This window comes from Chiloscyllium plagiosum, unplaced genomic scaffold, assembly GCF_037043375.1.
Source record: "Chiloscyllium plagiosum isolate Xiang-an unplaced genomic scaffold, Cpla_swu_hap1 HiC_scaffold_3, whole genome shotgun sequence".
NCBI classification, from domain to species: Eukaryota; Metazoa; Chordata; class Chondrichthyes; order Orectolobiformes; family Hemiscylliidae; genus Chiloscyllium; species Chiloscyllium plagiosum.
Genome location: NW_028270141.1, coordinates 36,452,241 through 36,465,270, shown reverse-complemented (window position 1 = coordinate 36,465,270; position 13,030 = coordinate 36,452,241). Strand labels below are relative to the sequence as shown.

General features: G+C 40.6%; 1 protein-coding gene across 3 annotated transcripts in view; it reads right to left on the bottom strand.

The window, feature by feature from the left end:
- The window catches only part of lrrc1 (leucine rich repeat containing 1), a 187,640-nt gene that overhangs the window by 57,759 nt on the left and 116,851 nt on the right, over window positions 1-13,030 (bottom strand). For all 3 annotated transcript variants that reach the window (XM_087978426.1, XM_043679493.2, XM_043679501.2), the window contains exons 8-9: window positions 8,573-8,717; window positions 7,831-7,949 (exon numbers count right to left, since the gene is read on the bottom strand). In XM_087978426.1, coding sequence (XP_087834552.1) covers window positions 7,831-7,949; window positions 8,573-8,717 — 264 coding nt within the window. The remainder of the gene's footprint in view (window positions 1-7,830; window positions 7,950-8,572; window positions 8,718-13,030) is intronic.

The window sequence follows — 13,030 nt, the reverse complement described above, 5'->3', positions numbered from 1 at the left end:
GCACCAGGATACATGAATATTAACTAGCCACAAAAAGACATAACCCACTCTCACTAATATCCTTACATATGGGTGAGGAAGGACACCACTTTGACTGGGACACACATCCATTCTAGGACAAGCCAAACAGAGACACGCACGAGAATTCCAAGAAGCATGGCAGTCCATTCGGAACTCTATCTACAAATACATTGACTTGGATCCCATTTACCACTCCCTGAGAAAAAGGACATGAAATGACGTCACCATAGGAAATGACATCACCACTGGAAATGACATCACCACCGAAAATGACATAACCACCACAAGGAAACCCAAATGCATTAATAGAAAGCAGGTTACACCATCAGTACTTAACCTGGAGGCTCAATGAAGAGGTTACCTAGTATGGTGATGAAACGTCTGAAAATGAACATTTCAGCTCACCAAGCAAACCTACATCCACAAACATTACATCCGTCAAACCAGAGGGAAACTAGCACAACAGGATAAATGAACACCACTAGCCACCAAAAGACACAACCACCACTCGTATCCTTACACACAGACAAGGAGGGACACCAGTTCAACAGGGACAATAAATCTATCCTGAGAGAGGCAAAACAAAGACACGCATGCAAATTCTTAGAGGCCTGGCATTCAAACAGGAACTCCATCAACACAAACACCAATTTGGACACTATTTGCCAACTTCTCAGAAAGAGAACCAGAAGCGATATTGTCCACCACAACAGACCAAAACACATTAATAGAAAGTGGGACAATACACCAACACTTCAATGGAGGCTCATTGATGATGTTACCTAGCATGGTGATGAAACCTCTGAGAACAAACCTTCCAGCTCAGCGAGCAAATTACAATTTGAGACAATTCTGGATTTGGTAATATGTTATGAGACAGACTTGATGAGGGAGTTTAAGGTGAAAGCTCCTCCAGGGGACAGTGACTACAATATGATAGAATTCAGTCTGTAGTTTAAGACGGAAAAGAGTGAATCAGATGTAACAGTATTACAGTTGAATAGAGCTAACTATAAAAGACATGAGGGTGGAACTGGCTAGAGTTGACTAGAGGGAGAGGCTAGCAGGGAAGATGGTGGTGCAACAACAGCAAGAGTTCCTGGGGGTAATTCGAGAGGCAAACCAGAAATTCATTCTGAGGAAGAAGAAACATACTGAAGAGAAGAAGCAGTCATGGCTGACAAATGAAGTCAGGGCCAACATCAACGCAAAAGTAGTAACATAATATTGTGAAGATTAGTGGGAAGCCTTTAAAAAAACAGCAGTGGATAAGGAGAAAAGCAACAAGGTGGGGGAGATGAAGAAATAGGAGAATAAGCTAGCTAGTAATATAAAAGAAGATTGCAAGAGTTTTTTTGGATATCTAAAATGTAAGAGAGAAGTAAGTGTGAACATTGCACTCCTGGAAAATGAGGCAGCAGTAGTAATGGTGGGGAACAGAGAAATGGCAGAAGAACTGAACTGGTATTTTGCATCAGACTTCACAGTGGAAGAAACCAGCAGTAGAGTCATACTTCCTGAGAATTATAGGTGAGTGTATTAGCCGTCATAAAGGGGAAGTGCTGGGGAAAGAGAATAAAATCGCCTAGAACAGATGGAATATACCCCAGAGTTCAGAAGGAGATAGCTGAGGAGATTGTAGAGGTATTGGTGTTGATCTTTCAGGAATCACTAACATCAGGAAGGGTCCCAAAGAACTGGAAAATGGTTCATGTAAGACCTCTGTTTTACATGAAGGGAGGGAGGCAGAAGACAGGAAACAATAGGCTGGTTAGCTTGACCAGGGTCATTGGTAAGATTTGAGAGTCCATTATTAAAGAGGAGATTCCATTTACTTGAAGTGCACAGTGAAACAGGACTGAGTCAGCATAGGTCATCAATGGGAGATAATGTCTGACAAATCTGTTAGAATTCTTTATGGAGGTACCAAGCTAATTAGACAAAGGAAAGCCAGGAGATGCGACCTGTTTGGATTTTCAGAATGCCTTTGACAAGGGCTGCAAAGGAACTGCTAAATAGGATAAAAGTTCATGGTGTTAGGGGCAAGGTACCAACACAGACAGAAGATTGGCTGACTGGCAAAAGGCAGAGTGTGGGGATAAAGGAGCCTTTTTCAGGATGGCAATCATTAACTAGTGGAGTTCCACTGGGGTCAGTGTTGGGACCACAACTATTCACGCTATGCATTAATGATCTGGATGAAGGAACTGAGGGCATTGTTACTTATTTTGCACATTACACAAAGATAAATGGAGGAACGGGTGCCCATTGAGGAAATGGGGAGGTTGGAGAGGACTTGGGACAGGTTTGGAGAGTGGTTAAAGTGTCAGGTGGAACACAATGTGAGGAAGTGAGAGATTATGTACTTTTGTCGGAAGAATAGAGATATAGACTATTTTCTAAACCGGAAAAGGCTTTGGAAATCTAATGTACAAAAGGAATTAGCAGTCCTCATTCAGGATTCTCTTAAAGTTAAAATACTGGTTCAGTTGGCAGCTTAGAAGACAAATGCAAGGTTAGCATTCATTTCAAGAGGGCAAGAATACAAGAGTAGAGACATACTGCTAAGCCTGTACAGGCTCTGGTCACAGCACATTTGGAATATCACTAGCAGTTTTGGGCCCTGTGTCTGATGAGAATGTGCTGGCATTGGAGGGTGTCCACAAGAGGTTTACAAGAATGATGCTAAGGATCAAGGGCTTGTCATATGAGAAGTGGCTAAAAGACTCTGGGTCTGTACTCAATGGGAGTTTAGAAGGATGAGGAGGGATCTCATTGAAACTTGCAGAATACCGAGGGGCCTAGATAGCTTGGATGTGGCGAAGATATTTCCACTAATAGGAGAGAATACGTACCAAAGGCACAGTCTCAAGGTGAAGGGCTGAGACTTTAAAACTGAGATGAGGAGGAATTTCTTCAGCAAGAGGGTGGTTATTCTGTGAAACTCATTGCCGCAGAAAGTTTAGATCCGTGGCCCACAGGAGTGTTTCTTTCTTTGTTATTTCTCTTTGTTTATTTTTAAATGTGTCGTCTCTGCAGAACTGTATTGTCTTGTTTGCCCTCAATGTGTTTGCTTGAGATTAAGGAAACATTGCTATATAGCAGTTTTTCCACTTGTTTAAAGAATAGTTCTAGTTTATAATAAACAAGTCTTTTTTGATTTCATTAAATAAACCTGGGAAAAGATTTTTGTTCCAAATAACAGAAGTACTGAAATGAAGCAATTGGACTATTTAGTATTGAATTTAAAGATTCATACTAATGGTACAACTCAGAAGTGAAGCTTGATTAACAGCACATTCCTCCTGTCAGAGTTGCAACATCCACGTATGAGAGAACACAATGATAGATGTAAGCTGTACCACAACAACACGTAAGCTGAGTCTGCGAGCCACGTATGATGTTAAAAGCGTGCCAGATATCTTTTAAAGTTGCCTGGAACAGACCATTACTTCTCATGTCATTGTAAAATCTGCCTTATTTAGAGACACTTTTACAAATTATGGCTAAGGAAACCTTTAAATGTTCTGCCAAATCTGAGGAATAGGAGCAAAAGGGTGGGATGAGGTAGAGATTGAAGAATCAGACTACCAAGATGGCATGGGGGAATCAAGAGGTAAACTGGGGAGTGAACCCTCAGGTCTTGATGTTGGGACAGAGATGCATGTATCTCTATGGCAGGGGTGCATCAATAAAAGGAAAACTGAAATGTGGGATCTGGGAAAGCCTTGGAGATTGAAAAGTTGGAGGTTATGGAGAAGTACTCAAGCAAGAGAATGGAGCTAGTGGGGTGTCATGGGTTTTGGGGACTAGCATTTTCTTCAAAACACGAACAACAAAAACAAGGTGGTAAGGACCATTAGGCAAGGACATTTCTTGTACTGAGGTGAATAAACTGTCGGATACTTCACCACACTTGACTGTTCGAATAGATATTGAGAACTAAGTTAAAAAGGAAGGGATTAAATATTTGAAAAGAAGGAATGTAAACAGATTTGTTGGGAATGGGGTTAGAAGGGAGGACATTCAGACAGAGTCTAAATGACCGCCTTCTGTGCTGTAACTTTTATAATTCTAAGTAATTCCACCTTCATTGTATCAAAGCTCAGAAGTCATTTAGAAGAATTAGTTCAGAGCAGACTAAGGTAACAGGCACTAAGGGAACAGTCCCAAACAGAATCCACTGTTGTATGTACAATCTTGTGACTGGGCTCAGGTTAATATGTACCTGATGGGTTTTGATACATGCGGTCCAAGTTTGGAGCACATCTGACTGAGGGTCTGTGGTGTAAAATTCCAAGCAGTGGAATGTGGTGAAACGGTTAAAAATTATGTCCCAATACATGTGTGAATCTAACCGGAATGGAGGTGTTGCTTAGTCCCGTGTGAATCTTCTTATCTGTATGTAACCAGAATGGAATGTGTTTTTTAGCCTTGCTCTGCTGTTCACATGAATGTTTATATCTGGAAAAGAGTATATCAGCTGGAAAAGTCTCCAGTTCGGTGAGTCTGCTCCGGGGTTACGTTTAACCGCCGAGCGTGGGTTGTTGGCAACCGCTCTACGAGAACTGACGGCTCCCAGTTCCGGTAACATGTAGAGTGAGTATAAGCCAGACCCGGGAGTCTGCTCCGGGGTTACGTTTAACCGCCGAGCGTGGGTTGTTGGCAACCGCTCTACGAGAACTGACGGCTCCCAGTTCCGGTAACATGTAGAGTGAGTATAAGCCAGACCCGTTGTGGCGACGCTGCGGGGAATAAAATGCCCATATTCTAGCAGACTCGCCTCTTGGTCGTTTGTTCTGTGTCAGACTACTCTCCTACGAACCTGACCTTGAGAATTTTTTAAAACTTTTGGCGTAGTCGAGCAGGGTCAATCGCAATTGAGGAGAGATTTTGATACAGAACAATGTTTTGGAAAAAGACTAAGAAACCAGAAGAACAAACTGTGGAGGTCCCGACCGTCCCGGGATGGCATGACGTGGCAGTTTGTTTGAGAAATGGTGGGGGGCGACCGGAGGAACCCCAGGGTCGCTGCTGTCCACCCTTGAGAGGATCCCAGTCCTGCCGAAGAACCCCTTGCCTGGGGTACAGCGGAGGATGTGGGCATGTCCAAAAAGCTGAAGCGGAGTTAACAGAATTGAATGGGATTGAACTGAACTGAACTGAGTGGAACTGAAGTGAATCAAATTGAACGGAACAAAATGGAACTGAGCTAAATTGAATTGAAATGGACGGAACTGAATTGAACACAATTGAATTGAACTGAACAGACCTGAACTGAGCTGAATTGAACTACACTGAATTGACTGAACTGAAATTAACTGAAACGAATTGAACTGAATTAAGCATAATGTAACACATGTATTGGGCCAAGCAGTGGAATGTGGTGTAAAATTATGTCCCAATACATGTGTGAATCATAATGTAACACATGTATTGGGCCAAGCAGTGGAATGTGGTGTAAAATTCCAAGCAGTGGAATGTGGTGAAACGGTTAAAAATTATGTCCCAATACATGTGTGAATCTAACCGGAATGGAGGTGTTGCTTAGTCCCGTGTGAATCTTCTTATCTGTATGTAACCAGAATGGAATGTGTTTTTTAGCCTTGCTCTGCTGTTCACATGAATGTTTATATCTGGAAAAGAGTATATCAGCTGGAAAAGTCTCCAGTTCGGTGAGTCTGCTCCGGGGTTACGTTTAACCGCCGAGCGTGGGTTGTTGGCAACCGCTCTACGAGAACTGACGGCTCCCAGTTCCGGTAACATGTAGAGTGAGTATAAGCCAGACCCGGGAGTCTGCTCCGGGGTTACGTTTAACCGCCGAGCGTGGGTTGTTGGCAACCGCTCTACGAGAACTGACGGCTCCCAGTTCCGGTAACATGTAGAGTGAGTATAAGCCAGACCCGTTGTGGCGATGCTGCGGGGAATAAAATGCCCATATTCTAGCAGACTCGCCTCTTGGTCGTTTGTTCTGTGTCAGACTACTCTCCTACGAACCTGACCTTGAGAATTTTTTAAAACAGGGTCTTAAATCAGAATTTGTACATTTATTTGAAAACGGATCCAAAACTGGCTCTAAGGAGAGAGAGTATGAGAGATGAGCGCTAAAAACCAGGTAGACTTCTTGTTCTTTAAACCTTCCTTAATAATTACTAGTGCAAAATCATATGCAAAGAAACAACTACACAGGACTTGATTTCTATATAGCAAATGTAATAACATTTGACTAAGTATGTGATAAAACAGCAATCAAATAGCACAATCAAATATCACATGGTCAAATGACATAGGGTCCACTTCATATGATCAAACCTTCAGGGATACCAATCAGAGTTTGGAACTTTAACTGGGTATTAATTATTCTCCACTTGCATTGAATTTATTGCTGGTGGAGATTTGAGGCTGAAATTTTCTTGTCAAATTCTAAACAGAAAATCACTGCTGCCCTCTCAGCATTATTCAAAAAATACTAAACAAAACTGATGCATTAGAATTTTCTCAGTATCAATGAAATTGGACGTAACCAGATTTCTTCAGTGCAGTAGGCTTGTCCATGACTCTCACTGAATAATATTCAAAGTGCAGAGTGTTGGTCCTCTACATGAGCATTTCATGGATGTGAAATAACTGTGGCAAAGTGTACATCATGTTTAATGACAGTTATGCAAATATCACATGAAGATTATCGATTGAGAATGGATAACATTATTTTGCGCATTATCTAAAGCCTTTGGCTTTACAAACTAGTGACTTTTGCAAAATTGATGGGGAGGGTAAAATTCCAATTTGTGCCTCAAGTTAATGCTTTTTGGCTGAAAACTTTGATCTCAGATATTCCCAGATATGTATGATTGGTTGAGCTGCTTGGTAACGAGCATAGTTTCCTTTTTAAACTGCTTGTTTTAAAGCACACAGTTTTGTAACATATTCTCAGGTGTTAATATGCATTGGTACCTGAGACTTAATGGACATCTTTAAAGTAAACAGAAAACGCTTTAGCCCAATTAATTAAATTAATGTTTGATGCTGTCTAATCTGGCCTGGAAGAGCTGGGAACTTTGGACAAAAGAGATCCAAGATAAAAAGCCAAGAATCTCATGTGGGGAAATATCAAGTGATACAATAATGCTAGCCCTAAAAATTAGAAACAGAAAGCCTGTGCAACATCTATAATATTATGATGCACATTCATGCATGCCTTCAGCATGCTTCTTCCCTAACCTATCAACCCCGGTTTAAAGTCTTTTCACATGTGGAGGACAGATCATTGAAAATAGGATAAGAGGAGGAGGACAGAGGATTTGTCATGTATGAATCAAAGTATTTAACAATACAGAGCAGTATAATGAGATGTGAAAATAAATCAACATATTCTTATATTTAGAAATCAAGATTGTGAAGTCCAGGGAACTAGAGACCAGTCAGCTTAATGTCAGATATTGAAAAAATAATAGAATATTTATTCAAAAATGAAATGGAAAAACATCTTAAAAACTGCCAATATAAAGAGAGCTGCCAGCATGGATTTCAAAGGGAAAGGTTACAGTTTATGGGGTTCGTTTACGAACACAGAACTGACAAGGTGAATGCATATTTATCAAAAGGTGTTTGATAAGGCTGACTCGTGACCAAGGGAAACAGTAGCAGAACGGCTGGCAAAATAACTCCCTTTTTGTTTCTGTTGTGTAGTTAAGTGAAGCTACTCAGACTGGCAATAAGGGGGAACGGGTTCCACAGAAATCAACATGACGGACGGACCTGAAGGTACAGATGCAGGTGCAACAAAAATTATTAATGAGAAATACTGACCGTTAGCTGATTTTCTGTGAGTACAAGCTCTGTAAGATTTCCACATTCACCAATAGCTTCTGTTAGCTGAACCAAACGATTTTGATCAAGCTTCAGAATGGAAAGATGCTTTAGTTTCCCTACAGAAAGGTGAGAGGGAACATATTAGAAAAGGAAAGTCTACATGTTAGTCTATTCAGCTGTAATTTTTGCATTTGAATGTGTTTTGAAATCTCATTTCTCAGGAACAGCACTGAGAGGAATGTATATTTAAATGTGTCAGGATCAACCATGCCAATCCCAAAACATAGGATTTATAAACTTGAACAGCATGATAAAGTATTAAGCTAAAATTCTATGGGTGCGGATCAATAGAAACTTCAATTTGGTTCTAATTGCCATTATGCATTCATTCATTCATTCACGAACAAAATTTATCTTGCCTTTACACCCGTTAGGCAAGATAATGTCTAAATCAAGCATCCTGATGTTGGCTTAATTGGAGAAAAAAATTTCAGGAGCAATCCATTCACAGAATGTATAGAAGTAGAGAAAAAGACAATCCAGGTTTTCCACGTTTGTGAGAGATTTTCTTTCTTAATCATTCTTATTTAGACAATGAACTGCTCTCAAGCCAGTTCTAATCAGCCACCAGAAAATGAAGCTATGTTCTGTGCATTACAGCCGAACGAGAAAAAATAATCAATAAAACAAAAAATTAAAGCCAAAGCATTACAAAACATTCTTGTAGAAGTGAACCTACCAATTCCATTTGGTAAAACCTCCAAGTGATTCTGTGAAACCAGAAGATCAGTGAGCAAACCAAGTCCACTGATTTCTTCCGGGAGTTTCTCCAGTTTATTTTCAGACACGTCTAAACACAGCAAGTTCTTCAGGTTTCCAATTTCCTGTTTTAACAACAAAAAAGGAACTGGTGTCCTTACATGAAAGTCTAGCAGTAAAGCATACAGTGCTGAGAAGGGCAACCACTCTCCCACTGATTCAAACACGTTGTGTTTATATACACACAGTTTCTGTTCACATACTCAGCTATTCCAAAATTCCAAAATGGAAAGCAAGTCCTTAATCAAGGCTCTTGTTAACTTAGCATCCATGAGATTAAATAAGTGAAAAAAACGCTTCGTGAAAAAAAACTTTAAAAGTTACATCTTTCAGCTTCATTTGAAAGCGCAAATTTAATGTTTGCATATAAAATGCCTGCATTTTGGTGAAAATTTACTTCAAGATATCTTTAATGCTATACCAGAATTGATCCATCAGTGTTTATCTAACTTCATGTAAAAAAAGACATACATTAAAAATATTGTTTTGCATGTACTTCTCATGTGTACCATCTGATCAGTTATTATTTATGTTACGCATTTTGTTAATTTTTTTTAAAAGTGACAAATCTCAGTCACATTTCAAATGGAAAATGTTTACCTGAAGTCAGCACTCTTACTGTGCTATGTATTCATCAGGTTTACACAATTCTCTTAAAAAGCTTAAGATTTTTCTCCACCTTTGTATAATATGGCACCTGCCAACAGAACTTAACAGCCATTGAGTCAGAATCATACAGCACGGAAACAAACCATTCAGTCCAACCAGTCCATGCCAACCATAATCCCAAACTCAACTAGTCCCATCTGCCTGCACTTGACCCATGTCCGTCCAAACATTTCTTATTCATGTACTTATCTAAAAGTCTTTTAAACATGGTAAGTATACCTGCAGTCACCATTTCCTCTGGAAGTTCATTCCACACACAAACCAGTGTGAAAAAATTGCCCCTTGGGTCTTTTTTTAAATCTTTCTCTTCTAATCTTAAAATATGCCCCCGAGTATTGAAATCTCCCACTGTAGGGAAAAGACACCCTCCATTCACTTTATGTGTACTCATGATTTCATAAACCTCTCTAAACATCACCTTTCAACCTCCTACATTCCAGTAAAAAAAGTCCCAGCCTAACCAGCTTCTCCCCATAGTTTGAATCCTCTTCTGCTGGCAAAAGCCTGGTAAATCTCTTCTGAACTGTCTCCAGCTTAATAAATTCTTCCTGTAACAGAATGACTATAACTGGACACAGTACTCCAGAACAGCCTTCATCAACATTCTGTACAACCTCAACATTACGTCCTATATCCTACACTCAAAGCTCTCAGCAATGAAGGCAAGCATGCTACATGCCTTCTTAACCACCCTGTCTACCTGTGATGCAAACTTCAAAGAATTATGTACCCCTAGGTTTCTCTGTTCTCCAACACTACGTAAGGCCTTAATTTTAATTGGGCGAGTCCTGCCCCTGTTTGTTTTACCAAAACGTAATACTTTACATTTATCCAAATTAAGTATTCAAATTATCCATCTGCCACTCTTCAGCCCACTGACTCAATTGATCAAGATCTCTTCATAACCTTCGATAACTTGGCATACAGACTGTTATGAAGTTGTAGGCGTGTACTGTATCTTTGAGAGAGAGAATGCTGATCTGAACTGAGAACTTAGAAGCACCTATATATGTGACGAGATACAAGTCCCAGAGTGTATTGGAAAATTGAAAATATGTAACATTTGGCTGTGAAATGGATATCTGAGCTTTGGTTGCAGTTTTGACAACAATTTGAATTTAACCACTCCGTTTAAATTATGCCCCAGAAAACTAAAACCCAATCGGGTTTGAATTTATTGCTTTGTCAACATTGAAACAATGAGATGATCTAATGTCGGGGGTATAAGGATGCAGACATTTTGAAAACTGGTCAAAGAGCAACTACCGGAGAGATATAAACTCCTTGAAAGCTAATTGCCCATCTTAACATCTTGCTCTCAAAGAAATTAGAAACACTTTCTACCAAAGGTACCTTTTCACGTGAAGCATACTCACAGTATATAGAAAGATGACGACCCCTAGAGATCCTCAGGCAAAAGAGTAAAGACACAGAAGAAGACAGCAACTGTGTGGTTTTGAAATTAAGTTGGTTTAATTTTTTATCAAGTGTCTTATTGGAAGAGCATATTGTTGTAGAATTGGAGGCAGACAGTAAACAGTTAAGAGAAAGGGGGGCTTAGAGTTGTGAATAGTTGTTGTTTAATGTTCACTTTTACAGTTAAAAAATAAATTGATGCTATTTTCTTAATGTGGAGGAGCCAGTATTGGACTGGGGTGGACAAAGTTAAAAATCTCACAGCACCAGGTTGTAGGAGAAAGTGAGCACTGCAGATGCTGGAGATCAAAGTCAAAACGTGTGGTGCAGGAAAAGCACATCTGGTCAGCAGCATCCGAGAAGCAAGAAAGTTAATGTTTCAAGCATAAGCTCTTCAACAGGAATTTTGTGAGTGTGTGCGTGTGAATATGAATGCGTATGAAAGTGTGCACATTTACGTGTTTGCATGTCTGGTAAAGTATGTGTGTGAGCGTAATGGAGTATAAGCCTGAGGGAGGGTGTGTGCATGGGTGAGAGTGTGGGTTTGGGGAGGTTGCATGTTTGTGTGTATGAGAGGGAAAGTGTGTATGAGAGTCTGCATTAGTATTCCTGATGAAGAGCTTATGCTCAAAACATCGACTCTCCTGCTCCTCCGGTGCTGCCTGTCTGGTTGTGCTTTTCCAGCACAACACTTTTTAACACCAGGTTAAACTCCAACAGGTTTATTTAGAAGCACTAGCTTTCGGAGCACTGCTCCTTCATCAGGGAGCTGTGAGGCAGGACCATAAGACACAATTTATAGCAAAGGATTACTGTGTCATGCAACTGAATGATACATTCAACAAACCTAGATTGCTGTTACATCTTTTATTGTTTAGAATGGGTATCAGTTCATTAATATGTAAACCCCAAAACTTCTTTTAAGTCACGTTCTCAAGATAACTTTAGGTACTATAAAAAAAAGTGACATCTCTGCTCAGACAATGCAGTAAAGGTATGACGTTTGTATGTGTCTGTATGTGTCCCAATCTTGAGTCAGTCTGGTTCTATTTCCAAAGTGGAATTTATAAAATATTACATGGATTGTGTGCTTGCATATTTGTGTGCTTTTTGAGCAAAATATGTAGTACCTCTAGTGTGACATGAACCCAAGATACCGGTTGAGGTCATCCTCATGGGTACCGTACTGGGCTAACAGCCTCTGATCGCCTACTCTGCGTTATTGCATATCCTGAAGTCCGCATTGGAAGATGGCCACTCAAAGATGTGAGGCCGAATGTCCCTGACCACTGAAGTGTTTCTCGACTGGGAGGGAACATCTCTAGCTGGCGGCTGTTGCTCAGTGTCCATTCATCTGTTGTCCTAGCGTCTGATTGGTCTCACCAAGGTACTATACGTCAGGGCATCCTTGTCTGCAGCATGTGAGATAGACAACGTTGGCAGAGTCACATGAGCACCTGCCGCGTACATGGTGGGTGGGGTCCTCACGTGTATTAAAGGTATCCATGTCGACACTCTGACACATCTTGCAGTGGTTGCCATGACAGGGTTGTACCGTATAGTGGTCGATGTTGTCCTGAAGGCTGGGCAGTTTGCTGTGAACAATGGTCTATTGAAGGGTTGGTGGTTGTTTAAAGGCAAGAAGTGGAAGCAGAGGGATGGGTATTGGCAAGGTGCTCATCCTCATTGGTAACGTATTGCAGGCTGCGAAGAACATGGCGTAGCCTCTCCTCTCCTGAGAAGTACTGGACAACAAAGAGTGCCTATCAGTTGCATTCCCTGTCTTGAGGTGGTCATTAAGGTTTCTTGCTGTGACATGTCGAAACTGGCATTCGATGAGTTGAGCATCATACCCTGTTCTTATGAGGGCATCCTTGAGCACCTTCAGGTGTCCATCATGTTCCTCCTCATCTGAACAGATCCTATGTACGCATAGGGCTTGTCCATAGGGGATGGCTGTTTTGATAAGTTTCGGGTGGAGGCTAGAGAAATCCACATGAGGAGGAACATGACATGAAAGACTTAACAGCAACCTAGATTTATTCAATATATCATTTCAACTGCATGACACTTTAATCTTTTGCTATAAATTCTGTGTCTTTTGGTCCTGCGCCACAGCTACCTGATGAAGGGGAGCAGTACTCAAAGCTAATGCTTCAAAATAAACCTGTTGGACTATAACCTTGTATTGTGCGATTTTTAATTATTTTCTTTAAACAGTGGAATTTGGGAGTTCTCAGTCATTTTTATTTTTGAACAGATTACAAGGTGAGGCAAGCTTTTCTGAGTGTTT